At 44.3% G+C, this 27515-nt stretch overlaps 1 protein-coding gene across 1 annotated transcript; it reads right to left on the bottom strand.

Moving 5' to 3' along the window:
- Positions 1-5814: 5814 nt before the first annotated feature.
- Positions 5815-16414, bottom strand: LOC143831208 (keratin, type II cytoskeletal 71-like). The gene is made up of 9 exons (XM_077324272.1): positions 15818-16414; positions 13193-13404; positions 11023-11083; positions 9970-10065; positions 9318-9482; positions 9057-9182; positions 7817-8037; positions 6912-6940; positions 5815-6266 (listed from the first exon to the last, which is right to left on the bottom strand). Exons 1-9 carry the CDS (start codon positions 16412-16414, stop codon positions 5815-5817), a joined length of 1959 nt encoding a protein of 652 aa, XP_077180387.1.
- Positions 16415-27515: the final 11101 nt, after the last annotated feature.

The following is a 27515-nucleotide window of genomic DNA, read 5'->3' as shown; positions in this document are numbered from 1 at the left end:
TCCTAGAGAAATGTTACCTTCCCCCCACATCCCTGCACTTGGGGATCCCCGACTTATGATCCCTTTCCCCACTGGTGGAGGGACAAATGAGGAGTGAAATGGTGTCGTGTGATTACACAATATGACTTCCATCTAGGAAGTCAGAAGTGACACCATTGTGTTGCACAGTGCTCTATGACTTTCTCTGATCTCTATTGTTTTACCAGAGAGTTTCTGGGAAACCACAGAGTGCCCCATGAGGCAGTGGTGTCAATTCGGGTTACACGGCTGGAAGTGACATCACGGTTTCATCCGACATCGTTTGACCAAGTCTCCGCACCCCAGTCTCCTGCCACTTGCCAGCACAGAGCCTTGTGGACCAGATCCGTGGGATCCAATCCAATATTTTTACCTCTTCCCCCACCGCTGAAAAATCCCTAAATAATCTTAAACAGCAATAACTTTGGAATGCTGAAAACGAGAAAGTAAATCCCAGTTCAAAGGTTTGTAAACAAAACACAAGGGTGCTTGAAGCCTCCTCCGCCCTGTTAGTTTCAGCTCTAATTTGGGTGCTTCTAGGATGTACGCATTTCTCCTATCCCACAAGGTGGTGCTAGCCAATGCGTATTCTAGTGCTTCCATAATAGTCCTGCTTCACTTTGTTGTTATTGTTTTGTGTGCATCCTTATTTCTTGTATCTCACGTTCCTTGTGAAACGGCCTCTTGGCCCCTGCCCTTTACTTAGGGCAGGCTTTCTCAACCAGGGTTTTGTGAAAGCCTGGGTTGTCATGAAGGCCCAGGAAGTGTTTCCCAACACAGCTACTCACTTGAATCTTTCCCAAATGGGTGGGAGTTAATCAATTTTTAACATATATTTTTTAAAATTGCTAAATGTTTATTGTGTGACATGATCATATATGGTCACGTTGACCCATTCCCCCTCTTAAAATGGCCAGTGATGGGGCTGGAGGGGGTGGGAAAGGAAGGGGCCCTTTCAAGGTTCTGTTGCAGCTGGGTTTACCTGTGCGGAACAAGAAAATCTACTTCTAAAGTGCATTGAAAGTGCTTTATCTCAGGGGTAGTCAACCTATGGTCCTCCAGATGGCCATGGACTACAATTCCCATGAGCCCTTGCCAGCATTTGCTGGCAGGGGCTCATGGGAATTGTACTCCATGGACATCTGGAGGACCACAGGTTGACTACCCCTACATTATCTTACATGTGCAGAACGGGCCCTGCTGTTGGCAGCATCTGGCTGGCCATAGTTGGTGACAGAACGTGGTCTTGGGTGAACCTTTGGTCTTATCAGCGAGGTTTGTTCTTATCCTCTGATGACTCTGTTGAGGTGATTTGTTCACAGCCATCCTGTGCAAATGTGCATAGTGCAATTGAGCAACGATTTCTGTACTTAGAAAGGAAACCAGAATGGATATTTACTTCAGAGAACTATACAATATTTAAGAAGCCATAGGGGATAAGACTGTTGGAATGATTATCGAGCAAACAGAGACATCACATGCTTTTTTCCATCCCGCTGTGACTTTCTTTTTCAGTGACGGCCTGTTCCTTTAGAGATACAAGCCACTACAACTTCTTTAAACTCATCAATGTAAGCTGAACATGGCTGATTTGTGACAAACAAGGAGATCCCCAGGCTGCAACTGGGGAGGGAACTGGAAACCCTAGCACTCTCCTTGCTAGACCCTACCCCTCTTCTTTCTTATAAAACTACTGAATATTTACCCTATATTACACACTTTTCTTGGAAGCTTTAGGATGCTTAGAGCTGATCCTGCATTGAGCAGGGGGTTGGACTAGATGGCCTGTATGGCCCCTTCCAACTCTATGATTCTATGATTCTATATACTCACATATAAGCCTAGTTTTTCAGCACCTTTTTCACACTGAAAAAGCCCTCCTCGGCTTATACGCGGGTATATATGGTAATAGAAAAAAAAGCTTGCTCCAGCCAGCCAACGGTTGCATTGCCTTTTGCAAATGTGTACTGCAAACTGACCTTGCTCTGGCAGCTTGTAGGACATCAACGGTTTGACTGAGGGACTCTGATCTTTTTTCCCCTTTTGCCTTCACTTCTTCCTCTTCTTAATCACTTCTTCCAAAATATTCTTTTGGATTCTGTGGGTGGGGTGGGGTGGGGTGGGTTTTCGGGATGCTTTGGGATTTACTGTTTCTTTCTCCTAGTATTTCTTCTTTTATCTGAGGGGCAGCATTGTTTGCCTTTTCTTCTTAGGGTTGTGCTTCTTTTAAAAATAGATTTTTACAGTTCTTTCTTTCATTGTTCAGTTTTACAGTTCATACAAATGAGTTCAAAGGGTCTGATTGGCTGGTTTGGCGGGGAACTATCACGTGGCTGCGTCTGGATGCTGTGACAGAGTTTACTAATCTAACAGGATTAACTTTTGCTTATTTATTCCCACTGTTATGATGGTCAGTTCTTAGTCTGACGAAGAGTGCTTGCACTCGAAATCTCACGCCTTGAATAAATCTTTGTTGGTCTTAAAGGTGCTACTGGACTTTTTTATTGTGCTACTTCAGAACACACGGCTATTCATTTGAATCTATCTTAAACCATTGTGTGAGAGCAGAGTTACACGGATGGAAGAGCCAGGAAGGTTAGCGATCGTGTGCAAAGTCTTTGCGGAGGATTCTCTGTATACATTTCTGTATATATTTGTGTGTGTGTGTAGATATATATCTGTATTATATGTATCTATGAAATATATAATTTGAGTTTTCAGTAAGTGGGGAAATGCAAAACAGAATCATTTGAAATCAACCATATACAACTTTCAAACCATATTAACAACAAAATAATAATAAAATCATATATATTTGCCCAACTACCACAATATCGTCTAGTATTCCTAGTGTGATAACATCACTTCCTGTATGACACCAGCAACATGGCCTAGACTTCCTTCTTTCTTCTGGTAAGTACCCCTGCTGGCAAGCTGATTGGTGGCTGCAGGGCATGCCATGGAGGCAGGTGACGCCCCCACGCAGACACACACACACACAGTTTTCACAGATAATTCCCCCCCCCCAGGCTGCATGAACGAATATTTTTATAAATCAGTTGGACTTTGTCCTATTTTAGTCGACACTAAACTGCTAGAGATGAGTTGACAAACATAGATGCATCCTGCAATTTAGACTTGCCAAGCGGTGTAATTTAGAATCCTCTGCACACTGTGAACCAGCTCCCATTTTTAATAATGATTCTGTGACACAAGGTGAATTCCAGCTAATCTTTATTTGCAAGACCAAGGGAAGGGAGAAGAAACATTTGACAGGTGATGGATATGCAAAAGGGGGGAGGTTAACAATAACCGCATAAATATACAAAAATCAACCACCTTTCTTCCATGCATATTGAGCAGAAAAGCAGATATAAACATCAAATGCAAGTACTTTATCCAAGTTATCAGAAACCAGCATAGCTATTGCAGCTCCTTTGGCTGAAGAAGCCAGACAGCTCTAGCAGAGAGACCCAGGGTATATCTGCACTACCGACTAATCAAGGAAAATTGGTGACAATGAAATATGCTCAAAGAAGTAGCAGAAATGTGTAGAGGGAAGGGGAGAAGGGTGCTGAATCTATGCTACACTGTAAAATTCCTTAACTATGACAATGAAAAATGATGTATGTTAAGTGTTAATTACCTCAGAGGCATGAATTATGGAGCTGACCGGGCTGAGCTAAAAGACTTTAGATCACTGTTCCTCTTCAAGTCACACCTCCTTTGCTTTGCCTCTCCCACCTCTCTTTCATTCTGTCATATCAACATCCTAGCTACACCCCTCTATTCTCCCCACATGCTGCCCATCACCACCTATCACCCACTACAATAGCCCCTCCACCATGAATTTCCTAATTGTCCCATTCCCATCCCCACCTCTTTTGTTTCCCTACCTGCCCTCCCATTATCCTTTTCCCTACAGTACTGCCACCTTCCCTCAGAATACCTCATCTATCCTCATCTCCCAGCATTCCCTTCACCCACCCCTCAGAGCCCTTCCTATCATTCCTTTCCCTAGCCCAGTCCTCTAAAGGGCCCTGTATCCCAGTTCTTCCTCCCTTTAACTTCTCCCATCCTCCAATACTGTTCAGCTACATCTCAAGCACCCCTAAACTCAACTGATACTACATTGAGGGAACCTGCCTTCACTAACCCCTAATGTGGAATGCAAGGCTGATGCTTTGCGGTCTACTAAGGCAACCAAAATGGCACCTGAGGGAACCCCTTGGGAATTCCCTGGCCATTTTTGGTTTCCATAGTAACCTCATTGGATGGCAAAGCTCCTGCCTCATGTTTCTCTGTGGGGTCCATATACGCACAGTCTGGCTGACTCCCTCACAGGAAGGTTCCCCTAATATTGTGCTCATGGAGAAAATCCATATCGCACTACTCTCATCGTCTGGAAGATGGTGTGGTCTTTGTTATTAGACAAATCAATATCCCTCCAGACTTTCTTCCATGGAATGCACATCAGTATGCTTGAGGTTTCCGGGTAGCCTACCAGGAGACACTAACTACACCTAGACACGCTCAGCTTCAGCTAGGTTGCCCTAGTATACGATAGTATGCTGCAATCAGAGGTCACGTCTTCCAATAATGAGGGAATCTCGTTCCTGAAGCACCTCACAAAGCGTAAAAACAGAAAAAAACTCTACCAGGAATGAAGTATTGAAACATAAATAATAGGTTGAGCCATCAAGTGCTCAGCCCCAAGGCCAGATAAGCATTCTGGCAGGCAAGAATCAAGTTGGCTAGAGCAGGGTTAGTCAAACTGCGGCCCTCCAGATGTCCATGGACTTCAATTTCCATGAGCCCCTGCCAGCATTTGCTGGCAGGGGCTCATGGGAATTGTAGTCCATGGACATCTGGTGGGCTGCAGTTTGACTTACCCCGGGCTGGAGGCTAGGAGTCTGGTGGTGAAGAGGAGGGTCAAAGCTGCTGAAGGAACAACATCACCAGATTCTCCTGCCCCGCTTGGAAAAACTAGATCCCCATAGTTCTGCATTTGGCCACAATCACAAATACAGGTATAAAGCTCCCATTAGATTCCATTTCCCAATTTAATTAACTTTAGATGTTTGTTCAGGGGGCTGGCTAAAGACTAAATAATCCTCATAAAGTGATCTCGCATAGCTTGACCTTCACAGTAAGTCCCATTGGTTTCAGTGTTTGTCAGGAATTGTTAGGCTAAAGAATTCATACTTAGGAGCAGTATGCGTCAACAGGTTGAGCAGAAGTAAAATCCCTTGTCCTTCTGGAACAGATTGCTTAAGTGATCCCTCTGAAACCAATGAGGCTTAGAACTAGTCTACTCATTGTAAACACCTCCCAGATGAATTCTCCACTCCCACCCCCAGCCATAAAGTTTCCAAGCTCTCACCCCGTGGTGAAGGATCATCACTGGTGTGTGCGTGCCCATGGGCCTCTCCCAGCTGCCTCCACTGACATGGAGCAGAATCATGGAGACTCGTGACGTGATGCTGGCACATTTTATGATGAGCTTGTAAATGATATGGCCAGGAGTGGTGGAGAACTTACTCCGTAGCATCCTGGCAACCACAACCATAACAGGTAGATCAACTGATTTCCATTTTGGAGAAAGGGCGTTCTAGATCAACAGATCTGCTGACCTATGAAGATGCTAAAGGTTGAAAGGAAGTGAATGTGCAGAGCTCTCGTTTATGGGTTTCATAACCAAATGGCACTGATGTATAATGGATAGTTGCTTTTTATCAGAGCAGCAGAAGAACTTGCCCCCTCCCCTTCCCCAAACAACATGCTGAAGCCTGTAGTTTATCTGACGAATGAGCAGCCATCTCCATGTATGATGCGGCATCCGCCCCTATTATCTCTGCGATCCATTCTGGCATCAGCAGATCTACTGGCACCAGAGGAATAGCCATGGTTACCACTTCTTGTATGGTCAGCAGCACGGCCATCCCGGGAAGAGCTGCGGCGGATTTCCCTAGAGCTGGCTGGAGAATCACCTACAGAGGAGATGCGTGCCCTGTGTGCTCCATGACCCCCACTTCTGGAACTGTATGCCCTGTTCCTAGGATTATCACCACTGCTCCTTGCACCAGTAGAATGCTCAACTGAGCTCCTAGAAGGAACTCCCCCACTCCTAGAACTATACCCAGTTCTGTGACTCCTTGCATTTCGGGGACTGGTAGTACCATAGTCTGCTCTCACGCCATACCCGTCTCCACGAGTTCTGCCATCATGGGTAGGCCTGCCAGTTACAGCTGTAAGAGAAGACATACAAATATTTTGGTACTCAGGTATGATGCTCCAAACAGAAATATAGTACAGAAGGGAAAGGAACAATGTACTTAAGAATCTGAAGTGATATCTCGCTGAAGAAACTCAACATGGCACGCATTGGGGCTCCACAACTATCGCAGAGTCTTTCCCTACAAGTACCATTTTCTCCCTTAGAAATACGTGGGACTTCTATTTGGAACTTTGCCATATCAAATTACTTCATTCATTCATTGATACTTTGGTTTCCTCTCCAATGGGAACCCAATTTGGCTTCTATCCATTCTCCTCTCCTCCATTTTATCCTTCCAACAAGCTTGTGAGGTAGGTTAGGATAAGAGTATGTGGCTGGTCCAAGATCACCGAGAGAACTCCCATGGGAGAGTGGAGATTCGAATCTGGTTCACCTGGATCCTTGTCTGACACTATAACTGCTACACTGCACTGGCCTTCAAACTTCGGCATCCTCACTGTAACATTTCTGGTGATAAGCCTGCATTTGCAGTCATATAGGATGGATTTTATGTAGCCTGATCCTATGCATTTTTTTCTCAAAAGCAAGACCCACCGCATTCAATGGGGTTACTTCCCAAGTATGTATGCATGAGGTGGCAGCATTAGTTACTTACATATGTTCACAGAAGTAGAGTTGCACAACCTGTAGGGAAAAGGAAAGGGACATTTGGTTAGTTCCAACCCCGTGGAAATCTAGACATGTAAAAATTGGCAATGTTTCACTTTGTAACATTCAAAGTTTTGCATTCTGGTTATTTTTAATATCACTTTGGAAACGAAGCCTTGAAGGGATGTTGATGCATTTTAAGGGAACGCTGTCATAGATCTCCTTGCCCAGTTCAACAGTGTCACCTCATCTTTGGCCATCATCCAGAGCTGATCAAGAGTTAATTAGGAATCATCATCATCATCATCATCATCATCATCATCATCATCATCATCATCATCATCATCATCATCATATTATTATTATTATTATTATTATTATTATTATTATTATTATTATTATCATTATCATTATCATTATCATTATCATTATCATTATCATTATCATCATCATTATTATTATTATTATTATTATTATTATTATTATTATTATTATTATTATTATTATTATTATTATTATTATTTCTATTTATTCCCCGCCACTTCCGAATCGGCTCGTGGTGGGCTACAAAGTCTTATAAAAACCCCATTAAAAAGACAAAAAAAAAAGATTCCAACATGGCGGAAAATCCCCCCCCCACCCTCCCTTACTACAGGAAGAATGAGGAAGGAGGTTGACTCTGTACTACTCATACTCAGCTAGGTACTTGATAAGAGTATTCCTTCCTGGATCCCAAGGGCCAGCTGACTCATACAGCACCCCTTGATTAATGGATCTGAATATTCCAACTGGGGTTGGCCGTTTCGGCATCCATTTGCGCCGGAAGCAGCCAGCGCCGAGCGGCTGCTTCGGACACCGAACCGCCCAACCCTAATTCCAACAGCAACACTGAGGCGTTTCATTTTCACCCACCTGTTCTCCTCTCCCTCCAGCAGTGTCTTGTACATGGCAATCTCGATGTCCAGAGCTATCTTAACGTTCAGCAGTTCCTGGTAATCTCTGAGCAGGCGAGCAAGCTCGTCTTTAGCAGTCTGCAAGGCCTGCTCCACGTCAGAAAGTTTTGTTTTGGCATCCTTCAGGGCTCCCTCTCCTCGTTCCTCAGTTTCAGTAATCGATGTCTGCAATGAGTCAACCTTGACAGACCGAAAATATGTAGTTAGCCCAGGGGAACCACACTCAGTCCAATCTGTTTACTCCGGTGCTTAATATCTTCTAGTTCTCCTAGATGTGGAAAAAGAATCTGGATGGGATATAGTTCAGGAACTATCAGATCAGAAGAGTGCTATCTGCTCCAGCACCATGGTGCAGATTCTACCCTTGTCCTATCACTGACCAACATCTGGAGGTCTTCCTCCTGCCCAAGTAGACTCCCTTCTAGGGAAAAGTCACTGGCATTAGAGAAAAGCTTTTTAGGATGAAAACCTAAATACCTGTGTAACTTTTCTCACACCAACACTCACATCTTGGCCAGGAAAGGCTCACTCTGTGTGTGTGTGTGTGTGTGTGTGTGTGTGTGTGTTTTCCCCAGTTGTTCACAGCACCATTGGTCCCACTGGGCAAGGAAATTTCATCATTTGTTCCAGAAAGTAATTGTCATTTTATTATTCCACCTCAGCATGGACACTTCCTCAGAAACAATGAAAGGGAACCCAGACAGCTCTTCAGAACTCGGTGGCCTGAGGGACTTTCACATCACAAAGTGCAGCCCCTCCACCTGTATTTTGGGTAGAAACCTGTACGTGTGTTTGTGTCTTTCATGAGGAAAAGAGTTGAGGTAAGTATGAAGCTTTAGGTTTCCCTTCTGGATACTTGTGAGAGAAATTTAGAATGCAAAGCGGGGCAGGGTGGGACAATGATTGAGAGGCCGAAATCAGGGAAGCCCTTGATAAAAAATATAGATTCCTACCATAGTGGAAATTTGTGCATAAGTCAGGCCATTACATGAATCACAATGGACTGTGGTTAAAAAAACAAAACAGTGCAAAACTGCACATAATTTGTGGTAGAACTACAAACAAATGGTGAAGAATATGTTTGATCAAATTATTCTGCACAGTAGCCCAAATCTAATTAACATTCCTTGTTAGGAATGCCACTCTATTTCAGTTCCTATTCTCATTGCTTACTTTTCTGCACGAACTTCACGTCTTACCTGTTTTTTGGCATTCTCCATATCAGCCTTGAGTCTCTTGATAAGGGAAGTCAGGTCTTGGATCTCTTGGCGGCTGCTCGACACGTTGTTGCATTGACGCCCCCAGGCATCCTGCAGCTCTTGATACTAGATTTGATGAGGAAATTGAGCGCTTAATTTTTTCCCTTTCCATTCTGCAACCAATATTCCAATTCTATCACTGCAGTGGTAGCCAATGCCCCTCCCTTCTCTAGATCTCAGGTCATTCTCCATGAAGCTTACCTTGTTTGCATACAGGATGTTGACTTCATCCTTGCTCCTCTGTGCAATCTCTTCGTACTGATTTTTCACAGACGCAATGATCCCCTCCATGTCAAAGTCTCGATTGTTGTCCATGGAAACAACCACGCTGGTGTCATAAGTCATGGAATTCAAAATCTCCAGTTCCTGCAAAAATGAGACACGACTTCCAGCCATTTGACCTAGTGGGAGTTTGGGGGGAAACATTTTGGCCTGCTCCATTTGTTGGGCTTTTAGCATGCCACTGTGCCCCCTAATGCATAGTTTCAAGCACATTTGGTAATGCCATGTGCTGCCAGGGCAACTGCAGGGGAATCTGGCTTTATTTAAAGGCCTCCTAACATCTGAGGTTGCCAGTGACCCATTTTCTATCCAAAAGTTCAGGGTGAGCTCAAGGGAGGGAAGAAATGCTATGCTTTTAAGATGGCAGAAATAGCAGGAACCCTACCTGTGTTTGCTTTTGCCAGAATGTATTATGCTTTTTATGGAGAAGTTGGCTCCCCTACCCCCCTATTTCAGAATGGATTTTGAGAAGGAAAGAAGCAGCCTAAGTCCCTCTTGTTGCCTTCCCTGTTCCTGATTGACTATTTTTATTCAGAAGAGAAAGAACAATTGCTGCCTAAAAATTACTTACTGTCTCATAGAAGCATCTGAAGAAATCTAGGTCTTGTCTTAGGGTTTCCAGTTTCACCTCCAGTTCCACCTTAGTAGCATATGCACCATCCACATCCTGAAAAAGATTGGACATGTGTTTTGACTTTGATCAAGAAGTGGTTGAAAAAACAGAGCCAGGCCCATCAAATTGGGGAGATAGTAAAGTGACAAATTATCCTTTCCCCAAATCGAATGGAAAGCAAAGAGACATAGTCACAAAGGTCCTTTTCCAATGGCCTACCTGATATGTATATGCCATATGAACATGCAGTGAAATGTAGGCACATATAATTCAATGTAGGCATTTTGCCAGATTTGAAGCACACTATTGTCTTGTACTCTGATTTATATCCTGCGTTTGGAACATAAGATCCTCAAAATGACCTACAACATCTTCCAAAAAGATGTTATCTTCTTCCACATTATTCTCTTATCTCCAGCATCTTCCAAAAAGATGCTATCTTCTTCCACATTGTCCTCTTACCTCCACCCTACTTTCCAATATATTAGCCTCCTTTGATGAGGCATCAACAGCAATTATTTGGGTGGTACACATTCTAAATCCTTCCCCCCAGAATTACTGGGTTTATTTTTTATCAGTGAGAGCTAAGCTGGAAGGAAGTGTGTGCCTCTCTGTCTCACTGCTAAATGATGCAAACTTTAATCTCTTCCTCCCAGGAATAAAGATCCTTGAGAGTCAAAAGTAGAGTCAAGGTGGACTGTAGAGTCCACCTTCCAAAGAAGCCATTTTCTCCAGGTGAATTGATCTCCATGATCTGGAGATCAGTTGTAATAGTGGCAGATCTCCAGCCGCTCTCTGGAAGCTGGCAATGCTCCTTGGCACCTATGACCATCAGTGAAATGCAGATATAATTGACCACTAACATGATAACCACCTAGCCCTAGCCAGATCACACCAAAGGGAACCTGTAGATAAGCATTCGGTTTCCTTCGCAGGCCAGGCAAGCTCTTGAGTAGAATAAGATTAAGTAGAATAAGACTGTGATGGCCATCCTTTAATGTTTCGACTAACCTTTTTCAGCTCAACAAATTGGTTTTCTGAAGCCACACGTCGATTGATTTCCTCTTCATACCTTTAAATGGAAAGAAAATGAGAAAAGTCCCTGAGAGTTTGTACTCCCAGATCTAAGTAATTGCAGTGCAAACAGGGGGGGGGGATCAGGAGGGAGGATGTTGGCTTCATCATACACAATGCACGTGATAGTCCAGGTTTCTCCTATTGTAAACCAGGTACTAAGGCTGTGATTTAAAATATGACTAGTATCAGGGAAGAGAGGCTATGTAATAGTCTGCCTTTTGGTTATTTTCCTGCCAAACTTCCACCTTCTTCAGCCTACTTTTGATTGGACTTCACAGTTTAGCAACTTCACCTCACTAGTTCTCCTAAACAGATATCTATCAGCCATTTGAAGAATGGATAAGATAAAGATTCCACATTTAGTACACATGGTCTACTAAAGGTTGCTATGCAAACAATAAAAGGGAGAGATTCAGAATAGCAGTGTGGACCCCAAGTTAGGGGTCCTTTTGATGCAATGTTTGCAGCCATCACACCATCACCTGCTTGCCAAAACTGCTACTGTCCTCTGAAGTGTCATCCTGACCAGAAAGGACTCTTCCAGCCTCACCTTGCACTGCTTGATGTTTAGAGAAAAAATGGTCCTCCAACTTAAATCGGTAAAGTCATAAAATGCTGTTCGGCAGAAGATTTGCAGCCTAATTCAAAAATGCATGACCATATGCATTTGGGGTTCTTTTAATTTTGTACAGTCCATATTTTCCACTCCTGTCTTTAAGAAACTTTCTAAAAAAATTTAAAGGCTGTTTGAAGGTTGTTTCATGAGTATTTAAAGGGAAGGGGAGGCAGTCATAAGCTGCCTTGAGATCCTTCAGGAAGTGAGGAGTATAGAAGCCAACTCTTCTTCTTCTTCTTCTTAATCATGGCAAATTAACATCACAGATAAGTGAGGTGTAATTTTATTCTTGCCCTATTACTTCTACTATTCAAACCTCTGAAATCTCAGCAGTCTTCCCAGCTGTGAAGAGATCCCCTTAACATTCATCTAATATTTTCTTTATTTAAAAATATGCAAGAGGAGCACAACGCCCAGTCTTTGTTTGCACTTTTAGCTTTGTATTCCAAAGTAACTCAACCTGCTCCATCCCCTCAACTGGGAGGGGTTCCTTTTCCAAACTTTCGTCATACTTAGCAAAGGTACTGAAGGATTCTTGTCTAATATTTATCACTTCTATTAAAATTTTGTTCATGACAAGTCTCTTGTTCCCACTGGTATATCCTAACATGTCACACACCCCCAACAACCAATCAATGAGGAATATCAGCTGACCATTCTGAGTAATACAGAAATGGTCAACTATTTGCAACATTAGGGGAAAGGGTTACTTTTTAGCCAGCTGAACAGGCATCTGTTTTCCTATCAAATGTCTATTGGGCACATCATGGATAAAAGAACACAAAAGAAACTCCCAAAATTCAGCTGCATTCTGCAATGGCATTCAATTGCAAGCAAATGGAGCAGATTGCAATAGCAAGCAAATTGCAAGCAAATATGAACTCCATATCTGGATCAATTGTTGCATGCACGTTGTTTCTCTGCCTCAGGGATAGGATGGCCTGCTCAGGGTGGAGAAATACTGTAAATCGGGGGTAGTCAAACTGCGGCCCTCCAGATGTCCATGGACTACAATTCCCATGAGCCCCTGCCAGCAAACGCTGGTAGGGGCATCATGGGAATTGTAGTCCATGGACATCTGGAGGGCCGCAGTTTGACTACCCCTGTTGTGGATGTTGGAGTTGGGGACTGAAGAGGGGTTTGAGGAGGGGAGGGACCTCAGCAAGGTGCAATACATTTGAGTCTACCCTGCGAATCCACCATTTTCTCCAGGGGAAGTGATTTTAGTCCTCTGGAGATCAGTTGTAATAGCAGGAGATCTCTAGGGGCCACTTGGAGATTTCGTAACCCTACTCATGGATACTATATGGCTGCTAGATGCTATTGTGAAAAAGTTTGTTCTTCTAACAAAAGAGACTACAAGCAGCACACAGACATAGGTGGAAGTTAAGCATTTCCACGCCAGAGGGAAGGAGGAGGAGAAGGTACTGTTCTTGGCTGCTTTGAAAAACTAGGCCTTAGAAATAAGCATTTTAACTCTCCGTTTACCTGGTTTTATATTCTTCAACCAGATCCTGGAATTTGGTTTGCTCCGACTGCAGCTGTTCCCGTTCATTCAACAAAATCCCCAGCTGCCTGTTCAGGGTGGCAATGTAGTTATCAAACAGAGGTTCGATGTTGTTCTTATGATTAGGTTCTGTTTGCTGAAGGCAGGTCCACTTAGTTTCCAAAAGTTTGTTCTGTTGCTCCAAGTGCCTGACCTGCAATAGAACAGGTGCCAAGGTAATACCACGCTGGTACAAACGGTAAACAGCCACCTATTGCTTTAAAATTATTGAGTTCCTGAATCAAATTAGGACCCCCCCCCACACCCAGTACCATTTGATACATTTACAAAATAGACAAGTATGGCCTGGAAAATAAAGACCTGACAATATCCAATCCCAAATAATTTTTATGAGTAGAAAATGTCAGAGAATTGTCATGCATTATCATGGCTCCTACAGGATGACTGGATACATCAATACAGCAACCTGATAGTTTGTCTTCTCCTGCGACAGCTACAAGGGGATGGGGCTTTAATGTTCTTAAATACACTTGCTAACCATAAGGAAACCAAGAATATTCAGCTAAAGAAATGTCCAGCTAAAGTTTGAAGGGTGTGATGGCAGGACAGGGCAGTAAGATTATGTAGACATTCCAAGATTCATTAGTCATCAGCTCCATATTAAAACACTCCCCTCTCAGGAGTGGTAGAAGCATGATATTCTAGCATTCGACCTACTAGTGTGGAAGGTAGAAGAGGACTGAATGCAGCAACTAGATATGTCAATTGGCTGTGAAGTTGGGAATGTGTTAAGGAGAAAACCATGCCAGCTTCTCAAAACCATGTGCAGCTATACTAGGGTGGACTTCAGTCAGACATGTCCATCAATGATGAACTTCCAGGGTAAAATATGATTTAGACTGGTAATGGATCCAGCCATTGCCACGGCACTGTTACCCTTGATCTGTCTGATGCATTTGATAATGGAGAACAATCGTGATTGTAGCTCTTCCGAGTAGGCATGTAAAACAATTGTTATGCCATGTTACTACTCTGAAACGAGTGATCGGAGGAGGTCAAGCAAACAATACAGAGACATATATAATTGGGGGCACAAACCGTGTTATCAGAGCAGTGGCAAAGTAAAGGAAATCACAGATTCATTGAATGAGTTGGGAGATGATTAATCTATAACATCTCCAAATATTTTCAGCTGAGAAAAGCAAATTTGGTAAGGGGAAGAAGCACATTTGAGGCGTGCATAACAACATGCTTCATCTTCATAGTCAGCTTTCTCTGATACAGAAAGAGGTGCCTCTTCGAAGACAACCCTTGGCATCTGCAGTTTCTACCACAAATACTATTCATTTTTAAGATTGGAACTTTATGCCTTGTGATTTAGAACACTTTTTTAGTTGACTGCTTTAAAGAAATGATTAACTCTACTCAAATAAGACATGTTGTTAAGAGAAATTTTCTTAATTCTGCTTTCTCCCTGAAACCCAATAACCTGTTTCTTTTCCTCTTTGGGGAGAATTTAGAGTGTGTTTCTAATCAATTCTATTGTATTCAGAGAGCAATCTGGAGAGAAGAGAGGAAGGAAGGGAGATCTTGCAGATTTTCAGAATTTTACTCTGTAAATACTCAGTAGGTACTCAGGGGCAAGCAGTGTTTTCTCAGACCTTCTTAACTAGATTCATTTTGAAACCAGCTCTCTTTTAACCTGCTCCCATTCTATCCACATCACACACACAAAAAGATTGGCATCGTTAGAAAAAACTTTGCAACACAAAGCCAATTGGTTTAGAACTGCTACAGCTTTTAAGTTACTCAAACAATTTTGTAGGACAGTCATCAGGGTTTGGTTTTGTTGTTTGGATATTTTGCACACTATCACTAGTGTGGTGACCCAAAGATAAGTGCGCGTTATAAGATGATGCTAGTATGCAATTTTTGTTTCTTTTCATGGGGCTGCTTCTCAAAACTTTACAGGTATTGTAGAAATTCCCTGTGTATACAAAAAGGTAAAGGTATCCCCCTGTGCAAGCACCGAGTCATGTCTGACCCTTGGGGTGACGCCCTCTAACGTTTTCTTGGCAGACTCAATACGGGGTGGTTTGCCAGTGCCTTCCCCAGTCATTACCGTTTACCCCCCAGCAAGCTGGGTACTCATTTTACCGGCCTCGGAAGGATGGATGGCTGAGTCGACATTGAGCTGGCTGCTGGGATTGAACTCCCAGCCTCATGGGCAGAGCTTCAGACAGCATGTCTGCTGCCTTACCACTCTGTGCCACAAGAGGCTCTATACTGAGTTCGAGTCAAATAAAGGGAATGCAAGTTATACAACAGCATTATTCATTCATTTACTGCCTACAAAAAGCACAATAGAGTCCATCAAGGAATAAGTTTACAGAAGAATACTTGTTCCACAATGCTTAGCTGACGCTTTGGTTGAAATTCCGATGAAAACCACCAAATGAACAGTCCCAAAGATGATCTTTCTTAAGATTTCCTAGCAGCAAAAATTGGTGTAGGACTTTCAATTAGATCTTTTGTTCCTTTGCTGTACTTTGATAGGCTACATTTTAAAACATTAAAATGAATAGAGAACAAGTATATATCCTCACCTTGTCGATGAAACCAGCAAACTGGTCATTGAGAGTTTTGATTTGATCTCGCTCTTCCTCCTTCACTCGAGAGATCTCGGGGTCGACCTGTATGTGGAGGGGCAGCAAGAGGTTCGCATTGACTCGAACCCCATGGATCCCGCCGCTAACGGCATAGCGGCTGTGGGGCTCATACACATCACCTGCCACAGCACCTCTGCTATAGAAGCTGCTGCCCAGACTTTGGCTCCCGAAGCCTGAAATTCTATATCTTCTGCTACAACCACCACCAAGGCTTTGGCTGCTGTATCCTCCGGGTTGTCGGTGGTCTCCTTTATTTCTCCTATCTAAAGCGCTATACTTGAAAATTTCAGGCTCGAAATCCAGAGGCCCAGAACTATTAGGTAAGCTGCTAAAATCCCTCAAGCTTGGACTATAACTCGCTGCATATCCACTAAGACCACCCCCAGAATATTTCCTGCTTCTCCCCAAACTACATTGGCTTAGGCTGGTGTAGCAAGGCTTCCTGAAGACATCCCTCAATCCACTCCTGGTGGTTGAGAGAGATGAGTAACTCCGTCTTCCGCTAAAGGATCTGGAACTGTACTGTCGACTCATAGCTTCTTCAGAACTGGAACCAAGACAGCTGAAGCAAAACAGGAGGTGCTGAAAAAAGGTCCCCGGAGAGTGAAAGAGAATGGAACCCCTTTGATGTAACCATCAGAAGTTCTCCTTTATATATGTTGGAAGACTTGGGCTTGGCTGAAAGATAACCATCGAATCAGTTCATGCTGTCCATGTGATTGGTTTAGTTGGAAGTACTGAATGGCAAATGCAATGGTAATGTGCAATCAAAAAAGAAATTTAAAAAAAAAACCTACCTTTATGCAGATGAAGTGATCTGAAATGGAAAAATGTCGCTGGCCTTGCAATCCTCGTGAAAAATGATATTGTAGTAACTAATTAGTCTGCTTTCCATAGAGCAATTAGGCTTGAGCTAAATAATTTCAGAGGTCCTTTGCATTTTGCCTCCTCTGGGTTTCACCATCCTGCCCCATCTTTCTTACCATTCAAGAGAGAACATTTTGCAGACTTGCGTCTTAAGGCTTCAAGGTGCAGGATATGCAAGCTGGCCAATGCGACCTGGACTTGCACATGGGGAAAATAATTGGAAAGTTATGTAAACCCAACTAAACAAAGCACAGGAAGCAGCATTCACAAATGCCTTGGATGAATATGGTAGTTCTTGATAATGCATCAACAATGGAATGACTACTGAATACGAAGAGCCTCTTGTGGTGCAGAGTGGTAAGGCAGCTGTCTGAAAGCTTTGCCCATGAGGCTGGGAGTTCAATCCCAGCAGCCGGCTCAAGGTCGACTCAGCCTTCCATCCTTCCAAGGTGGGTAAAATGAGTACCCAGCTTGCTGGGGGGTAAACGGTAATGACTGGGGAAGGCACTGGCAAACCACCCTGTATTGAGTCTGCCATGAAAACGCTAGAGGGTGTCACCCCAAGGGTCAGACATGACTCGGTGCTTGCACAGGGGATACCTTTACCTTTTTACTGAATACTGGAAGTGCATGAAAGGAAGTCATCTTTGAAAATCTCAAAACATTATGTCATCATCAATGCTGTACTGGTATGCAGCCGCAGAAAATTATGTGGTCATTTTCTGGAGTCAGGTGGCCAAGTGGTCATCAAATGTGTCTGGACACAGTGGTTATTAAGTGAATCTGGACACAGTCTCGGGAGATTGTTAGTCATTAAATGTATCTGGATTACCTTCAGATAGTTATGTGGCTATTAAGTAAATCTAGACTGAACTTCAGGTGATTATGTGATCAAGTGTATCTGGACACAGCCTCTGAGGGTCATAATATATGGTCACTTGAGTTATTTGGACACAGCTTCAGACAATTATGTGGTCATTAATAAAGTCATTGTGTGATAGACACAGCTTCAGCTCATTATGTGGTCTTATCTGAACACAGCCTGGGAGGATACTGTAGTTATTAAGTGCATCTGGGCACAGGTTGATTCTACAAGGAAGAAAAAACAGGAAGAAGCTAAGAGAGAAATCTGAAACATGAACTTAGATATCTACTAGGTCACTCTGTCTGTGTGGTCCTCGGTTTTTAATGACATTATTAAATTATTCAAAGGTAATTCTTGGTTATGCTGAATGTAACAGAACTAATTGGAAAGCATCTGTCAGAAGGTGGGAAATTAATATTAGGGATGAGTCAATGCAATCAACCCTCCATCTCAAAATTTGCATTGACTATAGCTATTTGATCAACACAACCTGACACCAAACAAGCAACAAAACTGACCTAAATGTGATGGAAATGTGCCCAGATGGATCCAATGAAAACAGACTTCTTCCTCTTAGATCTTTTTCGGAAGTGCATTTTTCCCTCAGGCATGATGCAAAGTTCACAGTGCCTGAAGCCTGCGTCCTGTCTTTCCGTCCTCCTTTTACAACCCCAAATGCCTCCTGAATTGCTCTTTTCCAAGCCTAGCCAGTGGAGAGTTGAAGGTCTTACTGTAGAAGGGGAGGGGATTGTCATAAATTGTCCTCGCTGCACATATGGACATTTTATACATGTGGAAACTTTTTGCATGATCCAATCCTATGCATTTTCCCCTCCTCTGTTTTCTTCCTTGATCTTAAGCAAAACTGGAAATCTACGCAGGGATGTAAAAATTTGCCCCTGACCATTTCCACACGGAGGCATAAAATGTGTGCCACCTGTTTATATGCTTCCTGACGGGAGACCCTCCCCCTCCTGCATTATCCTGTCACCTCATCACAGCCTTTCCCTTCCTGACGAGGCAGCGAAGCCAGAAGCACGGAAAACCTGAATGTTCCTCCTGCTCCTCAGTCAACCTCAGGGTTGTCAGTCAACACAAGCCACCAATCCCTTCACAGCGATTGTTTTGGGGACTCATCCCCCCCACCCCGAGTCCCGAAATTGATTAAAAAAATACACTTCCACGTTGCTAGGAGGAAACGCTACAACAGTAAAGCATTTTTTAAAATTCATTTCCGTGTTGCTATGGATCATGCAACAATGGTAAAACATTTCCTTAGATCCCTTTTCAGGATACTTTGTATAATGGTCTCTCTTTATTTTCCAGTAGATTTGTGATAGGCTGGCCATGGTAACTGGACCCCGATGAGTTTATGTTCACAATAAAGATTTAAAACACACAGATGCCCCCCCCCCTCTTTCCCCATTCATACCCACTGCCAGAAAATACAAACGGGGATGTGTTTTACCTGCCCAATCCCAATATTAGCATGCACAATGAAGAGACCATTTTATTTGTACTGAGGATACTTTGCTTTGCAGTCCCGTAGTAACGTGGGCTGCAACATTTTGCAGAGAGGAGAGGGTGGGTGTGAGGATGGGCAAAACACTACTGAGAATATCATGAATTTCTCCCTTCAGATGGGCCTGCCCCCATTTGTACTCCAATTTGCAGTATAACACGAAAGGAAAATCGTTTTTTTGGCAATTTCCCTCATTATGGAGCAAACAGGCCAACTCTTGCACAGCCGCAGGTTGTTGCCAATGTAATGTGAAAGCAGCACTAAAACTCACGAGCAACGAGAGGTTGAGCAGGGACAAATTCCTTGTGTGGAAATGGTCTCCTTCATTTTCTTCTGTTTTCACAAATTATTGTTACACTGAAAGTTTAATTTAATACATCGTTGTTGATGGATCCATCGTTGTGTACACATTAATGCAAAAATATCAATTAATTACACAATTAATGTGAAAATATCAAAAAATGAATATCTTTACTGTAAAAAAATTATTACTAGGGAATCTTTATGGGTTGAAGTTGCACAAAGGAGAAGTTAAATCAAACCAGAGGATGATAAAATTTGATAGTATCCTCACAGCTGGTCTGCCTTTCCAGCAAACATGTACAGGGAACTCTTACAGATTTGAATAGGGACGCTAGACTGCCCATTTTAAAAGACAATCTCCCCTGCCACTGCTCAATAGGGCAATGGGAGGGAAGGGGGGGGTGGCAGAACACCCTGAAACTTTTTAAATCATAGAGTTTCAGGGAAACCCTGAGTGTCCTGCAATGTAGTGAGATAATTTCTGGTTATACAGCAAAAACTGATATTGAGGCACTGTAGGGAAACTGCAAAGAGAGAGAGAGAAAGAGAGATCATACAGTAAACTTCAAAGTAGTCGGAATTGATTTGTTTGTTAGGGTAAGTCAGGGTACACAAGGCAGAATTTAAAACATAAGGTTTTATTCCTGAAAATTCATTACTTGGTGCACAATCACAGTTGCTTTTGCCTATAAATCTAAGAATTAAAAAAAAAAACCTCGCAAACTGCAAACATTTGAGATGATGGGAGATTAAAGTCAGGCCAATAGTCCTTCCATGCCGGGCCACCTCTAACTCTTGCTGTCCTAGTCAAAAATTCATTTAACCTCACCCTTCACATATCTGATTGTATACATAAAGAAGTAATTACATTTCCTCTTCCAGATGTTTCTCAGTTGAAGGTGAAGTTCCTATCCACTGTCCCATACATATGAATGAACAAAGTACCTTCACTGCATTCACTAGTAGAAAAAAAAAGGGAAATGGGTGAGTCACTTGAAGCCCCCAAAACTTCATGATGTGCCCTGCCTATTCAGACAGGATGGTCAAGCTTATGTTACTATTGCAATCGACTCTATAAAAGGCTGTCTTGGCAGACAATATGGGAACTTCAGTTGTGTCTAGATTTGCCAGTTCTGGCTTGGAAAATTCCTGAAGATTTGGAAGTAGACCATGAAGAGGGTCTAATTTTGGTGTCATTAGTTCCATGATGTCACTCTAGGACTTCTGTAGAGGTTTGCCTTCTGTGGGACCCATTATGCAAGGCGGCAGCTATGCCGGGCTGCAGCTGTTCCTTTGCGGCGGGGCAAAAATCCCCGCCATTCCCCCTTATACATAGAGGAGGGGCTCCCCCGGTGCACACTGGTTGCCCCGACACAATGTCCCCTTGCATACAATGCGGTACCGGAAGCACCAGGAGCGCTCCGCAGCAGTGGCACGGCAGTGGGGGGATTGGGGGCATGATCCCCCCCTGCATGATGGTGGGGAGCAGCATGCTGCTCTCCCACCAGGGTAGGTGTGGGGGACACCCCTATCAGCTCTGCAAAGCCACGGAGTTGGCAGGGCCAAAGCAATCCGTGCTGGGATGCCATAGGTCAGGCGAGGAGCCAGGCCTGAAAGCCCGACTCCTCTGATTATGCACAGGGCTAGCCTGACCTAGCCCTTGCCTGTGCCCACAGTGGATCCCAACCCACAGAAGAATCCACATTTTCTTAATGCGGGTCTTTTGAGGGCCTGAGTCAGGCCAGGGCTCGGATGTCCGCAACATTGTGCATAATCGGGGATTTTCCCTGAAGCCTTGCCCCACCATCCCGGATGTGATGACGTCACTTCCGTGTCATGTGGTCAGTAACTTAGCATGTCACTGCATATCGGATGGATCTTTGTCTTTTGGGGGGTACGTTCCCCCTCGATGCCAGCCAGCTGATCAGCAGCGGGGAGGAAGGGTCTGGCAGCAGAAGATCCCTTCCCCTACCAGGGGGCCTGACAGCCCTAACAGGGGGAGAAACAGAGCAACCAGTCTGAAGTCACACACTGAACTTCTTTGACTGAGAGCAGATCTGAACTTGAGTCGTTCATATCCGAGTTCGACAAACCAGTATCCCATGTTCAGGGTGGGTTCCTTCCATCCCCTGTTCCTTGAGGAATCATTTGAATGTTGTTCTTGCTAGGTTTTATGGCTGGTGCCTTTTGGGGGAGGGGCAATTTTCAGTCTGTTAGTCCTGCACCCAAATAAGTGCATAAAGAAACTGCTCTCTGGCTATCTGCTTGGAATCCGTTCAGAAGCCCTGCATGGAAATCTCTTCCCTCGAGCACATTTTGAATTCCAGCTCAGTTCTTCTCCTAACATGGTTTTGCTTTGGTGATGATGGCTATACCCTTTGGCGACTGTTCATCATTCTTCCCTGAGTGTCGAATTAAGAGACCACATCCTCCTCTGGAGCCATTGAGTCTGACAGGTGTGGACGGAGAGGAGGAAGACCTTCCGAGGGCCTGTTCCAAGCCATCCCAGCTCCCTTTCATTTGAAAGGTATGTCTGCCTTTCAGACCGTGCGAGCAGCATTCTTGGAGCACTGTCGGGTGGCATTGTTAAATGTGGCTGATTTGACTTGTTAATCCCTCACTTAGGCACTTGTAAATTTTATTGGGTTCCGTGAGAAGTGCCAAGTTCACCGTCTTTGGGAGGGAGAACCTGCTCCACCTCAGAGGTAATTTATTGCATTTAATATACACCTCCTGTAATTTTACAACAGCTTGCAGCTATTGAACTTTTCAAGCTCTGGGTTTTTTTCCCCCCATTAATAGCATCTCAGAGAATAGTCTCATGGGATATCAAGCATTCAGTCTCTTAAATAAATGCCAGGCAGTTCAGCTCCTAGCTATATAAGACAGGGGTCTCCAAGAGGTCACTTGTCAGCTGTTGCAGAATAGCTTCTGTTCCCTTAAGCAGATCATAGGATTTTCCAAGGGCTGTTTAGCTGATTGCTGCATTTCTGGTGTTTTTCCTAGTCCATGTGTTTCTAGGACAGGACAAAACTTAGAAACATAGAATCATAGAGTTGGAAGGGGCCATACAGGCCATCTAGTCCAACCCCCTGCTCAACGCAGGATCAGCCCTAAGCATCCTAAAGCATCCAAGAAAAGTGTGTATCCAACCTTTGCTTGAAGACTGCCAGTGAGGGGGAGCTCACCATCTCCTTAGGCAGCCTATTCCACTGCTGAACTACTGTGACTGTGAAATTTTTTTTCCTGATATCTAGCCTATATTGTTGTAGTTTAAACCCATTACTGTGCGTCCTCTCCTCTTCAGCCAACGGAAACAGCTCCCTGCCCTCCTCCAAGTGACCACCTTTCAAATACTTAAAGATGGCTATCATGTCCTCTGTCAACCTCCTTTTCTCCAGGCTGAACATTCCCAAGTCCCTCAACCTATCTTCATAGGGCTTGGTCCCTTGGCCCCAGATCATCCTCGTCGCTCTCCTCTGTACCCTTTCAATTTTATCTACGTCCTTCTTGAAGTGAGGCCTCCAGAACTGCACACAGTACTCCAGGTGTGGTCTGACCAGTGCCGTATACAATGGGACTATGACATCTTGTGATTTTGATGTGATGCCTCTGTTGATACAGCCCAAAATGGCATTTGCCTTTTTTACCGCTGCATCACACTGCCTGCTCATGTTTAGTTTACAATCCACAAGTACCCCAAGGTCTCATTCACACACAGTGCTACCTAGAAGCGTATCCCCCATCCAGTAGGCATGCTTTTCATTTTTCTGACCCAGATGCAGAACTTTACACTTATCTTTATTAAATTGCATCTTGTTCTCATTTGCCCATTTTTCCAGCAGTCTCCAGCATTCAAATTGCTTGGGAAAAAATTATGAGTTATTGAGACAGGGATGCTTGAAAATTATACCGATAAGGACCAAGTATATTGGTTTATTAAAATGTTTGTACCCCACCTTTCCTTTGTGGCTCAAGGTGGTCTTTCCATTACAAATTTAAAAACATACACAGTACTTAAAAAAACCCAAGTAGCCCTTCCCACCAAAATACCTGGCACCTACACCCTATTAAAAGCAATAGTGAATCGAGCAGACTTACAGAGCCTCCCAAAACTTCTAAAGATGGTTACAACCCCCCCCCCCAACTTAAGTCTTTGGGAAGCGCATTCCAGAAGATGGGAATTACTCCAAAAACATAAAGGCCTCTGGTAGCTGCCAGGTGGGATAAATTAAGCCAGAGAACACCTAGTAGATGGTTAACCAAACAGTGTAGGAGGCACACAGGAACACATAAGAAGAGATAGTCTTTTATGTGAGTCTAGGTTATGAAGAGAGCCTCTTGTAGTGCAGAGTGGTAAAGCAGCAGACATGCAGTCTGAAAGCTATGCCATGAGGCTGGGAGTTCAATCCCAGCAGCTGGCTCAAGGTTGACTCAGCCTTCCATCCTTCCGAGGTCGGTAAAATGAGTACCCAGCATGCAGGGGGGTAAACGGTAATGACTGGGGAAGGCACTGGCAAACCACCCTGTATTGAGTCTGCCATGAAAACGCTGGAGGGCGTCACCCCAAGGGTCAAACATGACTCGGTGCTTGCACAGGAGATACCTTTACCTTTAGGTTATGATGGGCATTTAAGGTCATAGAGATCACCTTGAATGTAATCATAGAATCATAGAGTTGGAAGGGACCTCATGGGTCATCTAGTACAACCCCCTGCACTATGCAGGACACTCACAACCCTATTGCTCATATACCGTAACCTGCCACCCCCTTGAGCCTTCATAGAATCACCCTCTCCGTTAGATGGCTATCTAGCTTCTGTTTAAAAATTTCCAAAGATGGAGAACCCACCACCTCCCAAGGAAACCTGTTCCATTGAGAAACTGCTCTAACAGTCAGGAACTTCTTCCGGATGTTTAGAAGGAATTTCTTTTGAATGAATTTCATCCCATTGGTCCTGGTCTGTCCCTCTGGGGCAAAAGAGAACAACTCTGCTCCATCCTCCATATGGCACCCTTTTAAATACTTGAAGATGGTTATCAGATCCCCTCTCAGTCATCTCCTCTCCAGGCTAAACAGACAAAGCTCCCCCATGAAACTCAGAAATAAATTGGCAATAGGCCCGGTGAGATCCTGTCAACTAACGTCTGACAATAATTGGGCTGCCACAGTCTAAACTAGTTGCACTATCCAGGTTGTCCTCGAGCAATTTAGCATTGAGTTCATAATAGTAATCCAGTGATGAGGTTATAAAAGCATGGATTAGTGTGGTCAGGTCAGTTGAGTCTAAGTTATGAAAAAGCCTCCTGTGCTTATGAGGATGCTCACAATCCTAGACTAGTTTTGTCAATGTACAAACCTTGTGTTTTTTGTTTCCAATGTATGTGCGGAATTATATTTCTGTGACTGTCGCCAACATTTTCTGGTTCGTCTCTGATGCTTTAGACATGAGATGATCGACATTCGCCTGTGAATGGTAACATTGACCAAACTTTGGACATTCGATCTATATCAGCCTCTGCTTTCTATTTGAAACAGATAAAATGCAGGATGGGATTGGTTTCCTTTCAGTGCTTTGGTGTTCTTTAAAAATAGTGGTGATTCGAATGTATGGTATGTGTGCATTTTATTATGTGTGAACATTAAAATTTCTCAAGGATAAAATACATGCATACCACATGTACAAAATTAAGGATGTATGAATATGCAAAAGTGGGTAGGCATTTAAACGGCAATTTCTATGGAATTACATTAGTATGGTCAGAGGACCAAGATGGCTGCATATTTTTTCTCAGGTGGGGAGAATCCATGTTAGCAATTCATGTGGAAACACACATAGAGTGTATTAATACAGCTCTCACCTGTAAGCTGACCCTCATTCACTTTATGGGGAAATGAACAGGTACCCTGTTGGTTCAATGATATATTCCTTAGAAAAAACATTGGTCTTCCTCAAGATGAGTGTTTAAATTCCCTGGAAGAACAGAAATTTCACTGGCACTTGATTAGAGAAACAAGTTTGACAGTGGATTAATTTTAACCATTATCTTCTAGAATAGTGGTCCCCAACCCCCGGTCCGAGGACCGGTCTCGGTCCGTGGATCAGTCAGTACCAGACCGTGGCTCCTCCTTGTCCTCCTCCCCGGCTGCTGCCTCGCGGGCTGCCTTGCCACTCTGCCGCCAGCTCGCCTTGGTACTCTCCGGCAGGAAAGTAAGTGGAGCAGGGGCTCAGGCAGTGGTGTCAATGTCCCTTGGCAAAAGACTACCCCCCCCCACCCGGCCTCAGTAAAATTGTCAAGCGTTTACCGGTCCCCAGTGATAAAAAGGTTGGGGACCACTGTTCTAGAAAATGTCCACACTAAACAAAAAGTATAACTGCCCAAATATTTTTTCCTGACCAAATTCAAAACATTTCCTTCAGGATTTCTTCAAATTACTTCTTATTTCATCCAATAAGTGGAACTGGGTTTGCAACTTGCTAACCAGTTGTACTGGCTGTCAGTACTGGACTGAAGATCTTGCTGTCCACAACAGCCAGCTTGGTGTACTGGTTAGGAGGGCGGACTTCTAATCTGTTGAGCCAGGTTTGATTCCCCGCTCCCCCACATGCAGCCAACCGGGTGACCTTGGGCTCACCAACAGCACTGATAAAGCTGTTGTGACCGAGCAGTAATATCAGGGCTCTCTCAGCCTCACCCACCTTATAGGGTGTCTGTTGTGGGGAGAGGAAAGGGAAGGCAGTAATCTCAGGGCTCTCTCAGCCTCACCCACCACACAGGGTGTCTGTTGTGGGGAGAGGAAAGGGAAGGCAGTAATCTCAGGGCTCTCTCAGCCTCCCCTCCCTCACAGGTTGTCTGTTGTGGGGAGAGGAAAGGGAAGGCAGTAATATCAGGGCTCTCTCAGCCTCCCCTCCCTCACAGGGTGTCTGTTGTGGGGAGAGGAAAGGGAAGGCAGTAATATCAGGGCTCTCTCAGCCTCCCCTCCCTCACAGGGTGTCTGTTGATGGGAGAGGAAAGGGAAGGCAGTAATCTCAGGGCTCTCTCAGCCTCCCCTCCCTCACAGGGTGTCTGTTGTGGGGAGAGGAAAGGGAAGGCAGTAATCTCAGGGCTCTCTCAGCCTCCCCTCCCTCACAGGGTGTCTGTTGTGGGGAGAGAAAAGGGAAGGCAGTAATCTCAGGGCTCTCTCAGCCTCCCCTCCCTCACAGGGTGTCTGTTGATGGGAGAGGAAAGGGAAGGCAGTAATCTCAGGGCTCTCTCAGCCTCCCCTCCCTCACAGGGTGTCTGTTGTGGGGAGAGGAAAGGGAAGGCAGTAATATCAGGGCTCTCTCAGCCTCCCCTCCCTCACAGGGTGTCTGTTGATGGGAGAGGAAAGGGAAGGCAGTAATCTCAGGGCTCTCTCAGCCTCCCCTCCCTCACAGGGTGTCTGTTGATGGGAGAGGAAAGGGAAGGCAGTAATCTCAGGGCTCTCTCAGCCTCCCCTCCCTCACAGGGTGTCTGTTGTGGGGAGAGGAAAGGGAAGGCAGGAATATCAGGGCTCTCTCAGCCTCCCCTCCCTCACAGGGTGTCTGTTGTGGGGAGAGGAAAGGGAAGGCAGGAATATCAGGGCTCTCTCAGCCTCACCTCCCTCACAGGGTGTCTGTTGATGGGAGAGGAAAGGGAAGGCAGGAATATCAGGGCTCTCTCAGCCTCCTCTCCCTCACAGGGTGTCTGTTGTGGGGAGAGGAAAGGGAAGGCAGGAATATCAGGGCTCTCTCAGCCTCACCTCCCTCACAGGGTGTCTGTTGTGGGGAGAGGAAAGGGAAGGCAGTAATATCAGGGCTCTCTCAGCCTCCCCTCCCTCACAGGGTGTCTGTTGTGGGGAGAGGAAAGGGAAGGCAGTAATATCTATAATAACTATACGTGCCATTGATGGAACAGTCTTCTTCATTAGAAGTGTTCACAGAGAGGGGTGGTCTATAAATTTAATAATAAATCAATAACAAAATTCACCAACTATTGAGCTAATCTGTTAACTCCCAGAAATGCCTTGTCCCTAGTAAGTAAATTTGCAACTCCTAGAGTTTATTTTGTCGCCTTTC

This window comes from Paroedura picta, chromosome 3 (genome assembly GCF_049243985.1).
Source record: "Paroedura picta isolate Pp20150507F chromosome 3, Ppicta_v3.0, whole genome shotgun sequence".
NCBI lineage: Eukaryota > Metazoa > Chordata > Lepidosauria > Squamata > Gekkonidae > Paroedura > Paroedura picta.
The sequence above is the reverse complement of the archived record's forward strand: the minus strand, read 5'-3'. Positions and strand labels throughout refer to the sequence as shown.

Bases quoted from the DNA above. Each gene is read 5' to 3' on its own strand.
- LOC143831208 (XM_077324272.1), bottom strand. From the start codon at position 16,414: ATGAGTCGACAGTACAGTTCCAGATCCTTTAGCGGAAGACGGAGTTAC. The intron at 13,405-15,817 runs GTGAGGATATAT...GTTCTATTGCAG, and splicing joins TTGCTGGTTTCATCGACAAG to GTCAGGCACTTGGAGCAACA. The intron at 11,084-13,192 runs GTAAACGGAGAG...TTCCATTTAAAG, and splicing joins GTTGAAGAATATAAAACCAG to GTATGAAGAGGAAATCAATC.